Here is a 20,309-nt window from a genome sequence, read left to right as displayed (position 1 = left end):
ATTTTGAAATTAGCATATTTTTCTGTTTAAACCTTTTGCTTCGGAAATTACTTGTCAAAGGAAATTGATATGCTTAATCCCTAATTTAGGTTAACATTGTTCACCTATATGATCCTAGCCCCAGCTTTACTCTAAGAGCAGAAAATACACTCTGTCACTTTCTTCCACAGAAATAAGAAACTAGCAAATCACATATTTCTCAGCTCCAGAGAATTTAAAGTTATCATCGGATCCTTATAAGTGCTGGAAAGTAGATATTTGAAATGATTTAGCTCTTTATTTTGCCTCTTTAACTTTTTTGTACTTTCTTCCTGATCAGGCCTTGGCACTGGTGCCCCTGTCATTGAATCACCTTATGGAGAGACCATCAGCCCTGAGGATGCTCCTGAGTCCATTAGCAAAGCAGTTGCCAGTCTTCCACCGGAGCAGATGTTTGAGCTGATGAAACAGATGAAGGTGGGAGGAGGCATTAAATTATGAATAAATCCAATCACATCAAATTTAAGAGTTATTGATGAAGTAAATGGAAATGATTCCCTGAGCTCAAGTAGAAGGTGTGCCTGTTGACCACCATTTCTTGCACCTTTACTATTCCATATGTGCACAGTATATTTTACATTTTGTGCAAAGAGCTTCCCATTTTTGTACACAAACCACACCAATATAATCTGGCTGGGTTTTTGTGGCCCATAGATATCAGATGTAGATATTAAAATGTGAATTTTTTCCTAAATGATTGAATTATGGTATTTGAAATGCCTCTTCCTTCTCTTGCCTGCTGTGACAAAATTTTGTGTGCTATGCAAAAACCATTGCTTTTCTCTGATGGGAATAGTTCTAAGTCACTATTGATTTCTAAGCAATAAGCATTGAACCTGATGATGATTCTGTGTATCTTTTCAGCTTTGTGTCCAGAATAGTCCCCAGGAAGCACGGAACATGTTGCTCCAAAACCCTCAACTGGCTTATGCTTTGCTACAAGCACAGGTAGTGATGAGAATTGTGGATCCAGAAATCGCCCTGGTGAGTGCTACTGGTTCTTTTATGGAAATACTGAGGTAAACCTTGAGTAGGGGTAGGAACTACTTGATTGTTTTGTTAAACAGACAGTTCATAGATTTGTCTTTTTACTTTTTAGAAAATTCTGCATCGCCAGACAAATATCCCAACACTGATGGCAGGCAATCCTCAGCCAGTCCACAGTGCTGGGCCTCCCTCAGGAGCCGGTGTGCCAATGAACCAGCAGAATCCTCAGGCCCCTGGGGCCCAGCCTATGGTATGGCTTTACTCTCTAACATTTCTTTTATCTGTCTTAGAATGTCATTTTCTTTTTAGGAGGATATATTGAAAGAAGATGGACCAGAGCCAGAGATGGTAATTTCAATTTCCAGGCATAAAGGCAGTTTCCAGGTTGCAGACTATGTGGCATCTGAATGAATATAGATTTGATGCCAAGTTCGTAAACTAAGAAGTCCTTCCTGTACGCCCCTTTTATAAGCTAATTTTGTGTGTCTATGCATGTGTAGCACTGTGGTTGGTACTTTATTATTTTATATACACTGTATAATTTAATAATTTATTTAATACAGCGATTATATGAGGTGGCACTCTTATTATCTCCATTCTTACCAATGAAAAAAGTAAAAACCTGGCTTTCTAAGTCTTACACAAAACCCTGAAGCCATAGAAAATCAGTACATTTGAAAACTGAAAAAATTCTTTATGGAGGAAAAGAAATAAACACCAAAGACAGATGACAAATTAGGAAAAAGTATTTGCCACACATGTGAACAACAGGGTTATTATTTAAGAGTCTTTAATCATCTTGAAGCATGTTTATTGCCACAGTATAATAGTGAACAATTAAAAACATTCTAAATGTACATCAGCAAAAGAATGAAGAAAATATGGTATACTCTACAACAGTTAAACTATATTTGTCACAATGAATGACTTTCAAAAACATAATTCTATATAGCAGTTAAGATGAACTAGGATACATGGTATCAACACAGATAACTTAAAAACATAATACCGAACAGAAGTGGAAATAAGTGAATATGGAAGCATTCCCAAAATATGGGATACATGTATCTGCATATATCCCAAATATATGTTGAGTGAGTTACAAAGACTATGTTCAGTATATAATGATTTACATAAAATTTCAGAACACCAGTAAGACTTCTGAAGTGGCTAAGAAGGCGACACAGGGTGCAGTTAAGGAGGACCATATGGGAGATTTCAGTTGTGTATATAATTTATTTCCTAAGCTGTGTGGTTAATTTTATTAACCATATAATTTATATATCTGGAATTTTTCATGATACTCTAAGAGCAGAAAATACACTCTTGTTACTTTCTTCCACAGAAATAAGAAACTAGCAAATCACGTATTTCTCAGCTCCAGAGAATTTAAAGTTATCATTGGATCCTTATAAGTGCTGGAAAGTAGATATTTCCAGCACTTATAAGGATCTAAAATTAGTAATAAAATTACCAAGACTCAGTAGAAAAGTTTGCAATTCACATAAACAATTCACGAAAGTGGAAATACAAATATGTATTAAACATATGGGAAAGTGTTCAACCTCAAAAAAAGATAAATGTAAGCAGAAAGTACAAAAATCTAACATTTTTTACCTATCAGATTGGCAGAGGCAAACCACTTAGGTAGATGATACAAAGGTTTAAGGCGGGAGTCGGCAAACATTTGTAAATGGGCCAGTAGTAAATATTTTTGGCTTTGCAGGCCATGGAATCTCTCCTAACTACTCAACTCTGCCATTGGAGTTTGAAATCAGCCACAGACAATACATAAACAAATGTGCGTGGTTGTGTTCCAATAAAACTTTATTTATGAAATGAGGCAGTAAGCCAGATTTGGCTCATGAGCCATAGTTTGCTAACCCCTATTGTAATTAAGCATTTTTTCAGAAATACAATGAAATTAATTAAGACCCAGAGAGGTTAACTGGTCCAAAAATAGCATAATTGTAAGTGGCACATCCAGGATCTAAACCTGGTTCTGCATGACCTCATAACCTGTTTTAATACAGTGTTCTGTTTGAGAGTTTTGTTTGTGTTCTCTGAGAGTATATGTGATTTTTAAAAATATAACTTAGTTTTTACTCTTTCTTTATTAAGCTCTTTCTATTCCAAGGGACTGCTCACTTCTTTGGGGAATATATAAATGAAAAGAATCCCTTTCCCTCCAGGAGCTTTAATGTAGCTTTAAAAAATTATCATTCCCCCCAAACCAGAATTATATCTCAGGACAGGGATGAGAAAACATTGGTCAGATTTTTAAAATTTCATCTTAAAAATTCAGACTGCCAGCAGTTTCTTTATAAAAATGTCCTAGTCTCCTCTTTTTCTCCTTGGCACCTTTTTTTTTTTTTTAGTCTTATTGCTAGGCCCCAGTCATGAAGTCAACAATAGGTGCTACATGTAGCCTCAACACACAAATAAGACTTGTCAGTCTTAGCTTTTAGAATACGGTCCATCTAACTGTATTATAACCAGGCTTTTCATGTGTATTGCATATTCTGTTCAAAGTTTGCATGAGACATGCTATACAAAAAGGATTCTTGGCAGAATATTTGGGTTGTCAGCTTGAAGATTCTTTAAGGTCATAGACTTTGTGTGTTGAGTCTCCACTGAGATGTCTACATACTCTGATTTTTCTCCTGTTTAGGGTGGCATGCATGTCAATGGTGCACCTCCTTTGATGCAAGCTTCTATGCAGGCTGGAGTTCCAGCACCAGGACAAATACCAACTGCTGTAACAGGACCTGGCCCTGGTGCCTTAGCTCCCGGCGGTATGTTGCATTTAGAGTCTTCACCATTTTGGTATTTTGCTAAAGTTTTTTATTGCAAATGGGATAGATCTTGATATAAAATTAATACACAACTAGGAAATATAGCTCCTAGGTCAGTGGTTGGCAAACCACGGCTCATGAGCCACATGCGGCTCTTTGGCCCCTTGAGTGTGGCTCTTCCACAAAATACCACGTGCAGGCGCGCGCGGACAGTGCCATTGAAACTTCGTGGCCCATGCACAGAAGTCGGTTTTCGGCCTGGGCGAGTCTATTTTGAAGAAGTGGCGTTAGAAGAAGTGGGGGGTGTCGGTCGGGTGACGGGAGATGTGGCGTGGGGGAGGCGCACCGAATTCATGCACGAGTTGAGTGAGCCAGTGAGTTAGCAGTCTCATTGTGCAGTGGTTAGTGCTAGTCGCGTTTGCAAATCGCGCGCAGGTGACAAAAGTAAAGTTTATTAAGTTAATTTTAGGGAACCTTGTGGAGTGAAAGAAGATGTAGTGTCGAGGATTGAGAAAGGTATGTTGAGATGGTTTGGACATATAGAGAGGATGAACGAAAGGAGATAGACGAAACAAGTATACAAGACGAGTGTGGATGGGAGAGTTGGAAGGGGTCGACCTCAGCGAACGTACCTCAATCAGATTGAGGACGTTTTTAGCAAAGGCCAGCTTAGGAGTACCCTAATTAAGTTAATAACAATGTACCTACCTATATAGTTTAAGTTTAAAAAATTTGGCTCTCAAAAGAAATTTCAATTGTTGTACTGTTGATATTTGGCTCTGTTGACTAATGAGTTTGCCGACCACTGTCCTAGGTAAAAGAAATAATTGATTTCTTATATACAAATCCTATGAGAGCAGGGAAAAGGACAGTAAAGAGGAAAGGTACAGTAAAACTTCCAAATTAATAAAAGGAAAATTGGAATGAATGGAAACTAGAGCAAGCCAGCAAATACAGAGAAAAATAAAATGATATTGTGAAGTAAGTAATAATAAAAATAGAGTAAGGGGGAAGGAATAAAATCTTGTATAGTCATTATTCTACTAAATGTGAATGGATTGAATTCTTCCATTAGAAATCAGAGACTGTTAGATTAGGGTAAAAACATAATGGGGAAAAAAACAGACAGAATACATGGACATATTTCTTCTTCTTTAACAGACATAAAATCCCATTTCATTAAATATAATCAGACCAGGCCATGGCTGGGTAGCTCAGTTGGTTAGAGTATCCTCCTGATACACCTAGGTTGTACGTTCCATCTCTGGTCAGGGCACATACAAGAATCAAATAATGAATCAAATAATCAAATAATGGAACAACAAATTGATGTTTCTCAGTCTGTCTCTTCCTCTCTTTCTAAAATTAATAAATAAATATAATCAGACCAAAGAACAAAAGGAAAAAAGAATTTTAAAAACTTAATTTGTTCATTGAAATTGTATATATAGGAATTAATATAGTATTGCTGTTACATTTGTAGCTTTTCATCATTCAGTAATTGTAACTAAAGGTATGCATGAAATAGAGATTCCCCATGTGAAACACCTGTATGAACACAATGTATATCAATATTAAAAGTTTTTTTAAAGCAATCTTCTTATTAATTTATCTAATCTGGGTTAGATTGACTGCATCACTACTCATGGGGGATAATTTGAATAAATCATTCTGTTTTGTACAGAGACAAGTGGACAAAGGACAGAAGAAGGGATTTTTAAAGAAATTCCAGCAACCCACAATTTTCATTTATCCTATAACAGTGATGGCGAACCTATGACACGTGTGTCAGAGGTGACAAGCGAACTCATTTTTTTGGTTGATTTTTCTTTGTTAAATGGCATTTAAATATATAAAATAAATATCAAAAATAAAAATCTTTGTTTTACTATGGTTGCAAATATCAAAAAATTTCTATATGTGACACGGCACCAGAGTTAAGTTAAGGTTTTTCAAAATGCTGACACGCCGAGCTCAAAAGGTTCGCCATCACTGTCCTATAATGTTACAGTTAAATTTAAATTATCTTTCAGTGAAAAAAATAGATCCTGTATTTTATATATTTATGAATTGTAAGTGAATAATTTACCTGAAAATAGTTGTAATATGGTCCTACTACACCTGACAAGTCTGCAAGCCATGACATATGCAGCTCATTACGAGTTGAAAATCATCCAAATACCCTGAGCCAAGTGTGACGACCATGCACTCAGATGTCACAGCAATGTCAAATTGCTATAAAGGTTTCTAAGTGACTGCTCTCCATTTCTATACTTACATTGCCATGAACTGTTAACACAGAATGTGGATCGACATTGTCTGTGGACCACACTTTGAGTAGCATTGTGTTAGTGGACAAAAAATAAGTAAGGATGTAAAGGAATAAAATAATGGAATCAATAAGCTTGATGTAATATATAGAAGGTGCCTTATATCTTTTGACTGGAGAATGCACCCCACCCCCCAAATGACCATGGCACAGTAAAGAAAAAAACTTGGCCATGTACTTAGCCATAAAATAAAAACACATTTTAAAATACAGAGATTTTATAGGCTGATTTTACAGGCTGTGTTCTCTGATTATAAGCCAATAAAACTAGAAATAAATAATTAAATGGTGACTGGAAAAAACTTGTACTAGGATCATACTCTAGGTAATTCTTGAATTAAAGAAAAAGTAGAAATTTATAAATTATCTAAAAGAACAAAAAGTAGTATACTTCATATAAAAAACTATGGGAAATAATAAAAGTGGTATGCAAGGAAATGAATATCCTTAAATGCCTGTATTATTAAAGAATAAATGAATCTTAAGTCCTAGTTTTAAAGAATTAGAAAAATAATTTTTAAAAAAGATATCAAGAAGAGGGAATTAAGTTGTTAAGAGTAAATGAATTTTCAAGTGATATTTTTGGTGAGTGTATAGCATTTATACTTCTGAAGTTATTAAAACTTAAAACTCTACTAAGATTTTTGAGGTACCCTTACAAAGCCCTTTGACAGTTCATAAGAAGCGAGAATAACCTACTAGGAAAGCAGGCAAAGAAAATGAATAGGCACTTCATAGAAGAGCAAATCCAAATGGCAATAAGAACAAATTCATTTATAGGCAGGGGACTGCAAGTTAAATAGCAGGATTTTGCTTTATTTAAACCCATCCAACCAGCAAAAGTTTCAAAGAGAGATGACACTCTTGATGGGGAATGTGTTATCATTAATTACATTGCTGCCAGAAATGTGAAGTTTTTCCACCTTTTAAGAAAGTCGCACATTAAAGGTTCATATACACTTTGACCCACCAATTCCACTTCTGAGAAGCAAGTGCATACAATAAAAGTGCCGTTATGTGATCATTTATAACATGAGAAATGATGCCCATAATTCTTTCTGCCACCACTTTCTTCAGATAGTTATCTTTGTATCGTTTTGGTGAGTGGTCTGAATAAATCATAAAATGTTATGGCTGTAAGACAGCTCTGAAATCAATTTGACCTGTGATTCTCAAACTTAGTTTGAAGTTGAATCACCAAAAGAGCTTATTAAAACACAAATCGCAGGTCCCCACCTCCAGACTCTAATTCAGCAGGTCCGAGGTAGGGCCCTGAATATTTGCAGTTCTGACAAGTCCCTGGTGATGCTGATGCTACTTGTCTGAGGACTATACTCTAAGAACCACACTGGTGTAGGCCAACTCCTTCACATTACATATGCAGAAGCCTGGAAATACATTAATTTCATCAAATAACTTGTTCAAAATCACACTTAGTAGCAGGGCTTGGCCTAGCACCAGTTCAGGTATTTTGTATCCATGGCTCTTTGATGCCTGGTACGTTAAATGGAATAAGAGAGTGTGAAGTGTACTTGATATTTTAGGTAAGTACTAATGACTGCAAATAGTTCAGCTTGTCTATTTTCCCCACTTGCAGCATATGTTGTTCTTTTGAGGAAAAGAGAAGAATTTCTATGTGGAAAGGGCCAGACAAGGACTTGTGATAGATGATTATTTTTTGTATAGCAGTTGTCATACTGTTATCATACTGGTTAGAATAGACCAGTGGTTCTCAATTCTATCTTTGGCCCCTTTTCCTAATAGATACATTGCAGTGACTCTTTAATATCCTGAAATGAAATGCACAGAACATATAACCTACGTAACATGATTTCAAAAATAAATAAATAAGTAAAATCAGTACAATGTCCTAAGCATAACATAAAAGATAAGTTAAAATATATTAATTTATAACAAAATATTTTTAATATACAATTATTCGGGCAAAACTATACTAAAAAGCAAAAGGTAGTAGTCAGATGCTTGCACCTATCTCATGAATGTTAAAGCTACAAATGTAGACAGATACAGGTATGTCTTTCTGACAAATACCACAAGTACTTTGACATCAGTGATGTGATTTTCTGAAATGGAGAAAACTCTTGGTAAAGTTCTGTTTGTTTGTTTGTTTTTAATCCTCACCCGCGAATATGTTTTTATTAACTTTAGGGAGCGAGAGAAAAACCATTGATGTGGGAGAGAAATATTGATGGGTTGCCTCCCATACGCACCCTGATCAGGGGATCGAACCTGCAACCCAGGTATGTGCCCTGACTGGGAAGCAAACCCAAGACCCTTCAGGGCATAGGACTATGCTCCAACCAACTGAGCCATCAGGCCAGGGCTCTTGGTAAAGTTCTTAACAAAACAAAATATAGTGCCCATAATTTACTCAGTAACTTCATTTCTGAATTTCTGGAAAATATAACACAAACATATAAATAGGGCAAAGGACCTTTTTGTTTACAAATAAAACAGACTTGGGTTTTGAGTTCTGATGACCATAAACAGATATTCATTTGTGTGAATGTTCGAGACATTTGAAAGTTTTGCAAGACAGGGTAAATCTTTTGTTTACTTTGTTTTGTTAATTTTCACCTGATGATATTTTTTCCATTGATTTTTTTTTTAAGAGAGAGTCGGAGTGAGAGGGAGGGGGAATAGGAGGGGGGGGGGAGAGAGAGAGAGAGAGAGAGAGAGAGAGAGAGAGAGAAACATGAATGTGAGAGAGACACAGTGATTGGTTGCCTCCTGCACACGCATGGCAGGGTAATTCTTTTTTAAAAAAATATTTTTTATTGATTTCAGAGAGGAAGGGAGAGGGAGAGAGAGATCATCATTAATTGGCTGCCTCCTGCATGCCTCCTACTGGAGATTAATTCACTTTTCTGTCACTGAAGCTTAACAAATTCCCATCTTCTATATAACTACATTGTTTGGTGGTAGTTATCTGCCTTTTTAGGTTTCTGTCTGTGAGGCAGAAAGAGGATATTTGTTAACTCAGCCACCGTGCTAATTGTTTCCCCACTGTTCTAATTTGTGTTTTCTTTCTTGCCCTTTATGTTCTAGGAGGGATGCCGGCCCAGGTTGGAATGCCAGGAGGTGGACCAGTGCCCATGGAACGAGCACAAGGTAAATAGGTAGTAATATCTGATTAATGTGGACTGGATTTGGAAATGTTCTATATCTGCACTAAGATGGCAATGTGGTAGCCACTATCCACATATACTTCAACATATTTGAATGTTAAAGTAATTTGAATTAAATTGAAACTACGTAAAATCTAAAATTCAGTTCCATATTACAACTGCTCAATGGCCACATGGGGCTGGTGGATACCCTACTGGATATTACAGATACAAATAATTTCTATCATTGCAGAAAATTCAATTTGACACCTCTGGTCTGTACTTTCCATCTAGTGATTCAGAACCCAGCTCTACAAGAATTGATGATGAAGCAAAGGATCCTTTGTTGCCATTTAATTCATATCACCTTTTCCTGATAGTCTATAATGATTCTACTGACATGTTCGCTCTTCCTCTATGGATATCTGTTGATTGAGTAAGGAATGTTAATAATGAGCATGTAATGTGTGGCTGATTATGTAGAAGACTAAATTGAAACCCCAGAGAATACTGGGAGGGGACCAAAGGTCTGTGAAATCTACTTGATGGCAGTAACACTGGATACCACAGCATTAAGCACTACGAAATCTCCACATTAATTCTCTATGTTACTAGAGTTTGAAGAAAAAGAAAATGCAGTGGTTCAGTTAAAAACAACATTAGGAGGAGAGATAGTGAGAAAACAGGGAGCTAACAGTAAAATTGAGTGCATACTATAGGTCAGGCACTTTAATTTTTATAAACAACCTTGTGAGTTAGGGAGCAGCACTTCAGTTTTCTCATAAAGAGATGGAAGCTCAGAGTTTTGAATCCCTTACTGAAGGGGACATGGTAAGTAAATGCCGATATCTGAGTCACATGGACTGGACTTGGGGCACTCATCTTCTCTTCCAGCTAGTAAGTGACAGAGCTAAGATTCTAAAGTCTGATCCTAGAATCCTCTTTTTGTCAATCCTTACCACCTCTATTAACTTCCAAAATATTTTCTTTGGACAAGCATAGAGAAGCTTAAGTTATTCTTAGCATATGGCCTATAAGTAAAACCTATTTTTAAGCAAAATATTAAGAAATAGGACTATATACTTACTCCTTGTCTATATACACTGGGGTTGGTTACTGAAGTGACAACTAATAAACTTGTCAGATGGTTGATAGTAGGACAAGCTCTTGGCTAAATACTTCATCTGAGTATTCCATGCTTTTGTGCAATTGTGCCCCACCCCCCTCAGCTAATCAATAGATTGTGTATAAACCTTAAGTATTTTTGCAGTAGTTTGAAGGAATTGGGGTTTCAGTCATACTTTTACCTCCGCCAAGCCATAATTCAAGCTATAGCTTTTTAATATATACTTCCACAAGACATCTTCCTTCCTGCTATCGTTATCTTCATTTTTCTGCTCAAAAGTTAACAGGGAAATGGCTCGAGTTTTGAAGGCTTCTCAAGGCTGTCTTCATGAAGAGACAAAGTGAGATGAGTTTCCCTTCATGGTTTTCCTTCAGTATCCAGCAGAGGAAGCCAGAATCTTTCCATTTATACCTAGTTTGTCTTTCTTTTTCTGTTTCTTTGGCACATTTATAATGGTGAAAGGAGACCGTGAGATGTTTAAGAAGATACTTCTCTTGCATTCTGCCACCTTTGTTTAGTGTTAGTGCTTTTGTCATCTCATTAGTCTTTGTTTGCTGTTGTCATGGTGTTTGTTTATAATGAAAGACTTGCAGTGACAGAGTATTTCTTGAGGAATGATACTCTCTTTCCTTGTCTAAAGTTCATTCATTGTATTTCCCCATTTGGTACTTCTGTTATGGGCCTCTCCAGAATAAATCTTGCCTTCACATTCAGTATAAGTTATTTTATTTTTTACTTATGAAATATGTTTATACTCTTTACCTAAATAGAAATTCAGAACCATCCTTTTTATATTTTCTTTTCTAAGGAGATTTAGGGGGAATCATAGTAGCAGAGGTGAAAATGGAAAGTGGCTGGTTATTCCTGCCCCAGTAAAATCAGTGTCCCACAGGTTTCGGCTTTGGAAGCAGTCTGATGAAAGCAGAACCAAAGATGCTAACATAGTAAAGGAAGATTTTATAGCCTAGGCAAACTAATGAACTCTTGACTTTTTAACTTACACATATAAATCTCCAGTGTCTGTGTGTGTATGTCTCTGCATGTGTGTTCAAGCTATTTTAAGTGTCTGCTCTTTCTCCTTTTCAACTTACTGCTTACCTAGGAACCCTACAGCACTCGCCTGTGGGACCCGCTGGGCCTGCATCAATTGAGCGAGTTCAAGGTACCCATTGTATCTGTGGGTTTCCTTTTGCTTGTGTGTTCAGGGTGGGACATTGAGAGGACAAGGGCTGCTTGTCAGTCATCCTCACATTCAGAACCCAAAAGGGTAGTGTTTTGGGTTTTTGTTTTTAAATTTTTTCCTGTTGGGGCCACAAGCCTAAGATTGACCTCTTCACACAGGGCAGAGAACATGGATGATATGGGCATCTGTCCGAGGCTGTACTCCCTCCCTACTGGTGTCAGGAGGCTTGGATGGAATAGCAGTCTGTAAGGAGACAGCAGGTTCTTGCAGAGCCATGGCAGTGTTCACATATTCCGAGACCCTACCTCTTTTTTGTGACTCTGGTCCTTGAACTAGGGTTGATTATAAGGAAAACCGGGTGTATAAGTTTCTTCAGGTTGCAGTGCTAGTCCTTGGCAGGTTGCTCCCCAGTTTGCTCTTAATATAATTCCATCCATACCTCTGACATGGCACAGATTCTGCTTACACCCTGCTTCTGTTCTTGAACTGCAAGAGGAGTCTGCTGTGGTGAGGTTTCACCCACTCTAAGGTGTCTGAATTATGTTGTCAGTGGTGTATAGAGTCATTTCTTGTTTCCTTGTGTCCTTCACAGCAGTAACTCCCCATTTGTTTCCCTGTCAGTGCCGATGCAAGACCCCAGAGCAGCTATGCAGCGTGGGCCCTTGCCTGCCAACGTCCCAACTCCTCGAGGTCTGTTAGGAGATGCTCCAAATGACCCACGTGGGGGCACTTTACTTTCTGTAACTGGAGAGGTAGAGCCTAGGTAAGCAATGACACAGAAGGAAAAGCTTAGAGGAATCAGAATTTTCCCTTGCTTTGAGAACAAAGTCTTTCCATACCAGTTATGCCTCTTGGCTGCTATTCAAGACTAAGCACTTCTCCTTGCACAGAACTGTGTACTTGAGTATGTCATTTTCAACTAACCATGACAACTTGCATCTTCAGAAATTAGAAATTCTAGCATACATACCCAGGCCGGAAAAACTTATATTGCTTATTAGTAGTAGTAATATTAATAATGGCAGTAATAATCATACTAAAACAATTTATATTAATGAGAATTATGCCTCTGACTCTACTTTGAGTACTGAATTTGGATCATCTCATTAAATCCACATGAACCTGTGAGGTTGATATAATATCAGTCCCATTTTACAGATGAAGAAACCAAGGCATAGAGAAGTTAAGTAAATGGGCCCAAGATCACACAGCTAATAAGTGATGGAGCCTAGATTTGAACCCATATGATAACAGTGTTCTTAAGCACTATACTGCATACTCATTATATATAATGGATATCCACTTTAAGTCCTCTTTAATTATGAGTACCCTGACCAAATATGAAATTCTAGAATATGTTGATTTATATCTCTATAGCTTTTTTTTCAATCTGTTTGGTGTTATTCTCTTAGCATTCATAGACTGGTGTTTACATAAGTTCTTTGTCTGATTTTTATTTACTGATCTTCTGGTTAATACTTTTGTCTTATTTTTAGGTTCTGTTTTAAAATATAATCATTTTTTCCATCTGTAGAGGTTACCTGGGACCACCTCATCAGGGTCCACCCATGCACCATGTCCCTGGCCATGACAGTCGTGGCCCGCCCCCACATGACATGAGGGGAGGGCCATTAGCCGAGCCCAGACCTCTAATGGCAGAGCCAAGAGGACCCATGCTAGATCAGAGGGGTCCACCCTTGGATGGCAGAGGTAAGGGCAGACCACATCACAACATTGACTGGTAGTTGTGGGTTGATGATAAAGCCAGCTATCTTAGGCTCTAATCTGGGATAAAGAATGCTGGGGTGATAGGGTTGGCAGGCATTTTTAAGTTTTATCTGCAAATCTGAGAAATTGGGGAGGAGAAAGCAGTCTCCTGTAATTGGGGGGTGGGAATGTGGCTAGAGGAATTGATTTCTGTCTTTCTTAGGTTGCTGATTCTTCATGCAGTAAAGGTGAATAGCTACACAGTGGTTTTCTTGGACCTTATTTTATAGGTGGAAGAGATCCTCGAGGCATGGATGCACGAGGGATGGAGGCACGAGCCATGGAGGCAAGAGGATTAGATGCCAGAGGATTGGAGGCCCGTGCGATGGAGGCACGTGCAATGGAGGCCCGTGCGATGGAGGCCCGAGCGATGGAGGCCCGTGCAATGGAAGTCAGAGGGATGGAGGCCAGAAGCATGGATCCAAGGGGCCCAGTCCCTGGCCCTAGAGGCCCTATACCTAGTGGAATCCAGGGTCCCAATCCAATTAACATGGGGGCAGTTGGCCCCCAGGGATCCAGACAGGTATGTATGACATATTCACTTCTGGCTTCTATGTGAAATCTTGATCTATTCTGGAACTGATTATGGAGCCTGATTATTACTGCTTTATTTGATTTGGGCTATTTCACAGCTTGTTAGAAAGGGAAGATTAGAATCTCCCTTCCTGTGGTTTCTCTGTCCCTTAGGATAGTGATTTCTGATTAACAGGATTATAGTCCAAGAGAGCAACCTTGTCTCACAATTCAGGAGCTTTTCTATTCAGAGCAGATAAAGAGTATATCTGGGACCTGGCAGGGTAGCTCAGTTGATTAGAACATTGTCCCAATACGCCAAGGTTGAGGGTTTACTCTCCGGTCAGGGCACATATAAGAATCAACCAATGAATGCATAATAAGTGGAACAACAAATCTTCCTCTCTCTCCCTCTTTCCCCTCTCTCTCTCTCCCTCTTTCCCTTTCTAAAAATCTTTAAATTAAAAAAATTATTTTTAAAAGATCATATCCATAGAATCTAGACATGGGTCATTTGAAAAACTCCTAAACGATTCTAATGCACAACCCTTAAGAGCCACTGCACTAGAGTATATGAAGATTTCTTAGTGGTCATTTAGATAATCTTTGGTTTGCAGAAACCTGTTTTAATTTTCTTTCATTGCATAGCCTAAGTGAACAGTAAGTATGAAAGGCAGTTTACTAATGCTCACCTTAAAACCTGTGGAACTGAATTTTTACCTCTGCTTTCTTTTTTGTCTCCAGCTATGAGAGCATATGTTTGTCTTTGATTGTCTGTGTTGTCATCTCCTCCCTCTTCACCCCAGTTGGTTGTGTGATGGTGTTTTTCTTCCCTGAGTTTTTATATGCTAGAACCTTCATCTCACTATAGCCCCTACCCCATTCTTTTTCCTATATGTGTCTTCCTCCTTTCTCTACGTAGTTCTGTCTCTCTTTTCCCTTTCATATGTTTCTGTGCCTTCCTCCCCTCCTCTGTGAGTGTGTGTATGAGAGAGAGAAACAGAGAAAGAGAGAGAATGTCAGAACTGAAGTGGAACATGTCAGTCATCCAGTTCTCTCATTTTGTAGGTTTGGAAACTGAAACCCAAGAATTCAGGTGACTTATCTAAATTCACACAGCTAAAAAGTGGCAGAGCAAAGAATAGGATCCCCTATTTTTTCCACTGTACCACTCTGTCCTGTTACCTGCATGTTGTGTATGTGTATATGTGTGTCTACCCCCCTCTTTAACATGAAATATGAGTGTGTTGTTTCTGGTATGTGTAGAAGAAAACTGTAATCTGTTGTTTCTCAAGTTGTATTTTTAAAAAATGTGTTCATGGACCTCGATGTTTATTGTGCCTTCTATGGTCAGTAGCCTCATAATAAAAATGGTTTTATGTGTTCATTCAGTCATCCAACAAATATTTATTGAGCACCTACCCTGTACCAAAGAGAACTATAGGTAATAAGGATATAGTGTTGTGAAAAAAGAAGTCCCTGTTCTTATGGACTTCCATTCTAGTTGGGGAGACAGACAGCAAATAACTACATGATGTGTTTAGATACTTCTGTCAATAATTCTGTGGAGAAAGACACTGAAAATAGTGGTTGGAAGACTGTTTCTAGATGATGTCTTGCTTCTTTATCTCTGCTAGTGGTTGAAATCATTATTCTGTAATATTAGGCTTATATAGTTTCCATTAGTAGATTCTATAAAGCTAATTAGATCTGAGGTAGTGAAAATAAAAATTTTCTGTTCTAACCTTTTTAAAAATGGTTTGAGTCAATGTGTACACGTATAATTAAATATCTAAAATACATTCACTCATATATAATAGATATACAATAAGAACCTCACTTCTTCCCCTGTACCTGTCTCCCCTGTGACCCCCATCTCCTATAGGTAATTGCTTTTATTAGATTTTTAATGTATCATTCTAGCAAATAACATATATTCTTATTTTTTCAAATATGAATATACATATATATTTTTCCTTTCGCTGTTCTGTGCCTTGTTTTTTACTTAACAGTATGTCCTTAATTGAGCATTTTAAATCAGATTTTTAAATTACCCCCATTACACATAAATTGGAAAGTCATCAGTAAAAGGATTATTATTGCTGGAGAAATTATATAACTTCTCATCAAACAGGGACCCATTTGAGAGTGAGAGTGCTGTTAGTATTTACTCTGACAGAAGCATAAACTGGGACTGTCTTAGGCAAACCTAGATGTGTAGTCACTCATATTATTGCCTGCCTGGAATAGGTGCTCCTAGAAACTTTACATGGCAATTAGTGAATGATTAGATCACATTACAATACTTCAAATTAGTACTTAAAGATGTTTCAGGTCCATAACAGATTATGAAAGTTCAGACTCATCTGTGGATTCAGTATCAATAAAGACCAGGAAGTGATAATATTTTAGCAAGCTGTAAAAAGTCGTACTAATGCTTCATCTCTCTAATGTCTAGTGAGTTAATGTATGTAAATGAATGTTGTAGATAATGGAACTATTCTACCAAATTTTTAACTAGTCAAATGAAAAGCAACTTTGTGTATTATGCTTCCTTCCTTTCTTAAACAAAATACAAAAACTTACTTTAATCATTTTGACTACTCAAGGTCACCATTAAATGTATCCATTATTGTACATGCTGTAATAGAAAGCAGAGTTATTTCCTGTTTGGTTTCTAGTTTCCTTCACTGTCAGGCTGTCACCTGGCTCCTCATATTGCTGCTGTGGTATCTGCTCCTAACAGTCTATCCTCATTTCTTTTATGCTTTGCTGCTTCTAATCTGCTGGGGAAGCAGGTAACAAGTTTGCTAACAATTATGTTTAATAAGAGAACCTACACTCTAGGTGAATGCCTGAATGTAAACATAACTTCAGCATAGGGATTATTTAAGCTATTCTAGGTGCTCTGAGGCTTATTCCTGGGTTCTGGTAGTCTTCAAAGATTGAACTCACAAAAGATCTTAAATATCAATAAGTAAGTTATAATTGCACTTTGTTCTTTTAATTTGGGTCAATCATATATATTTCTTGATATGCATTTAGCATCTGCTGCATATTCTCTCTGGAAAGTTACAAAAAAACAAATGTTGGGCTAATAGCAGTCTTCTCCCCAGAGGCTTCCCATCTCCTTTCTGCCTCTGCCATTAGGATCCTCTCTGCCTTACTTGTGGGATAGGGCCCGTTGGGATGAACAACCTATGTCTGATTGAACTAGAGGTAGGCGGTATCCCTGTGAATGTAGCTTCCCCAGTGGACCAGCATCCATTATCTCTAAAATCTGTCAGCTTTCATTTCTGTTTCCACTGAACACTACTTTCCAGGATGCTCTGTTTTCTCTGTGCTTATGTGGCTGAATTTTGCTTGATTTGATGGTATCCAGTTGTGCTATGTGGTATTTGTTGAGCTGGAGCTGTTGTAAGCAAATGTATCTAACATGTTAATTGAGCTCTGCCTAAACCCTGCCTTCTGCCGTTGCTAGCAGTAGGAAATGATCTTCAGAATCATTAATTTGCTTTTCTTACTCATATCCATACTCAAATCATATTTTTAAACATTGCTGTTACTGGATTCTGTCTGCCTATATGAGACATTGCAAAAATCTCTTTCCTCATCTCTCTTTGTGCACGTAGGTCCCAGTCATGCAGGGGGCAGGCATGCAAGGAGCCAATATGCAGGGTGGAGGCCAGCCTGGTGGCTTTAGTCCTGGCCAGAACCAAGTCACTCCACAGGACCATGAGAAGGTAAGCAATGCTGCCCAACTGCCTCCGTGTGCACAAATTCTTTTGACTCCTGTTTTTAACATGTGCAAGTCCTGGATTTGCAGAGTCCCTTTGGAAGTGGTGTTTACTCTTAGAACTCTTTATGATCTTGTTAACCTGAAAATTTGTGGGTCAGTCCTAAAATCCTTAAATGGATGTAAAATGGAAGCTTATCTTACTTTTCAGACTCATCTGCCAGTAGCATTTTTTTTGTGCAGGCCAGATAGACCTGGAAATCCAGATCTCTTTCTTCTCCCTTTTCTACCTTCTCCCTGAAAAACAGTAGCAGATCCCCTACAACTATATTTCTGTTTCTATATTTGACCATTGTGGGGAACTCATGTCTGCTGGAAGGGCTGAAACTTGAGAAAAGGAGAGACGTTCAAAATGATGAAAAACTGAAAACTTCCCAGGGCTCACAGATACCACTTTAGCCTGCAAGAACTTTGGGTTCCAAAGATGTCTGTTTTGAGTCTTCTAATCTTAGATATTGTTGTGCTTGTGCTTTTCATTATGCTTTTTCTCACCAGCTGCTGTTGTTGTTTTTGTTTGTTTGTTTGGTTTGGGTTGATTTGTGATGTGTGAAATATCCTTTCTTTTTGACCAAAGCGGGTGGTGTTTTGTGGGGTTTTTTTTAACTGCCATCATTAAAACTCACTACCTTTCTTTTTCTCTTCACAGGCTGCTTTGATCATGCAGGTTCTTCAGCTGACTGCAGACCAGATCGCCATGCTGCCTCCCGAACAGAGGCAGAGTATCCTGATCTTAAAGGAACAAATACAGAAGTCCACTGGAGCACCTTGAAAGGTGAGCAGACTTACCTGGCCTGAGTCTGGCAAAATCTTTGTGCATTTGGGGTATATACTTCAACCCTAAGCAACAAGACTCTCCTGATCTCAAGATTCTCTGCAGCCTGCTCCTCTTGGCAAGATTCTCTCCACCCTTCAGTAGGTCAGCTCCTATCAGGACAACAGAAGGCTACAGAGCATTTGTTCAGCTATTGAATTAGGTGTAATCTTTTTTAACCTTTCGTTCCTAATGGCAAAAGTGACATGCAGTCAATTTAACCAAATTAATCAAATAGAGAAATATAAAAAATTCAGGATAAAAAGCTCTGCTTCCTTAATTTCGATTTCCAGACATAATCTTTATTTCTTTTTAATTTCTTTATTAAGGTATTACATATGTGTCCTTATCCCTCCTTTGCCCCTCCCATCCCCCTCCCCCACTCATGCCCTCACCCCCGTTGTCTGTGTCCATTGGTTAGGCTTATATGTATGCATACAAGTCCTTTGGTTGATCTCTCTCCCTTAACCCTGCCCTCCCCTACCTTCCCTCTGAGGTTTGATGGTCTGATTGATGCTTCTCTGTCTCTGGATCTGTTTTTGTTCATCAGTTTATGTTGTTCATTATATTCCATAAATGAATGAGATCATGTGATATTTATCTTTCTCTGACTGACTTATTTCACTTAGCATAATGCTCTCCAGTTCCATCCATGCTGTTGCAAATGGTAAGGATTCCTTCTTTTTTACCGCAGTGTAGTATTCCATTGTGTAGATGTATCGTGGTTTTTTAATCCACTCATCTGCTGATGGGCACTTAGACTGTTTCCAAATCTTAGCTATGGTGAATTGTGCTGCTATGAACATAGGGGTGCATATATCCTTTCTGATTGGTGTTTCTAGTTTCTTGGGATATATTCCTAGAAGTGGGATCACAGGGTCAAATGGGAGTTCCATTTTTAGTTTTTTGAGGAAACTCCATACTGTTCTCCACAGTGGCTGCACCAGTCTGCATTCCCACCAGCAGTGCACGAGGGTTCCTTTTTCTCTGCATCCTTGCCAGCACTTGTTGTTGGTTGATTTGTTGATGATAACCATTCTTACAGGTGTGAGATGGTACTGCATTGTCGTTTTGATTTGCATCTCTCGGATAATTAGTGACTTTTGAGCAGACATAACCTTTAAATATAGTTTGGTATATATCCTTCCAGAATCAGTTGTGTTATTTTATTCCAAACTGTCCCATCAAAATGGGAAAAATACAAAGCATTTCAGTAAAATGTATAAATGTTTTAGTTTCCAGTATTTATTTTATATTAAATATTTAGAGATTGAACTATTACAGCACATAATTAAGGTAGTGAATTTCCACCGTCACCATCAGTCCCTATACATTTGAGAGATGGCTGTACATTGCTGCCCTTATTTTTCTTGCTCATCAGTCAGGTAAAAGGGATCATAACCGTGTGACCTAACTTGATTACATGTATTAGTGTTTCCTTTAAAAAATTTTCCCCCAAGAACTTCTATTTCATAGCTAATTCTATTTTCTAAAAAAAGTTTAAAATTCACATTGTCCCAATACCAGCTGGGATATCACAGTTTGAATTTCTACTTTTTACCCCCTTCATATTATAATTTCCACCCATGTATCATCATATAATAGTGAACTCATTTACACTAATTAGCAGTCTTTGCTAAATACATTGTATTTTAATCCATATTTGTAATGTCATTAAAACATCTGGACTGGAAATAAACATCATATCTCTCATAGATGAACGGCTAGCTAGACCAGTGATTCTCAAAGTGGGTGCTACTGCCCTCTGGTGGGCGCTGCAGCGATCCAGGGGGGCAGTGATGGGCCACAGGTGCATTTGTTTAAACTTTTTTTTG

General features: G+C 37.9%; 1 protein-coding gene across 1 annotated transcript in view; it reads left to right on the top strand.

The window, feature by feature from the left end:
• CSTF2 (cleavage stimulation factor subunit 2) overlaps nt 1–20,309 on the top strand; it is a 28,200-nt gene that overhangs the window by 2,778 nt on the left and 5,113 nt on the right. The window contains exons 4-13 of the mRNA XM_006084689.3: nt 320–456; nt 904–1,023; nt 1,139–1,276; nt 3,698–3,821; nt 9,220–9,282; nt 12,209–12,350; nt 13,122–13,297; nt 13,585–13,877; nt 17,500–17,610; nt 18,310–18,435. Of these exons, the coding sequence (XP_006084751.1) occupies nt 320–456; nt 904–1,023; nt 1,139–1,276; nt 3,698–3,821; nt 9,220–9,282; nt 12,209–12,350; nt 13,122–13,297; nt 13,585–13,877; nt 17,500–17,610; nt 18,310–18,432 (1,427 nt within the window). The 3' untranslated portion in view covers nt 18,433–18,435. The remainder of the gene's footprint in view (nt 1–319; nt 457–903; nt 1,024–1,138; nt 1,277–3,697; nt 3,822–9,219; nt 9,283–12,208; nt 12,351–13,121; nt 13,298–13,584; nt 13,878–17,499; nt 17,611–18,309; nt 18,436–20,309) is intronic.

Source organism: Myotis lucifugus, unplaced genomic scaffold (genome assembly GCF_000147115.1).
Source record: "Myotis lucifugus unplaced genomic scaffold, Myoluc2.0 scaffold_13, whole genome shotgun sequence".
NCBI lineage: Eukaryota > Metazoa > Chordata > Mammalia > Chiroptera > Vespertilionidae > Myotis > Myotis lucifugus.
This window is presented reverse-complemented; position numbering and strand designations above follow the sequence as displayed.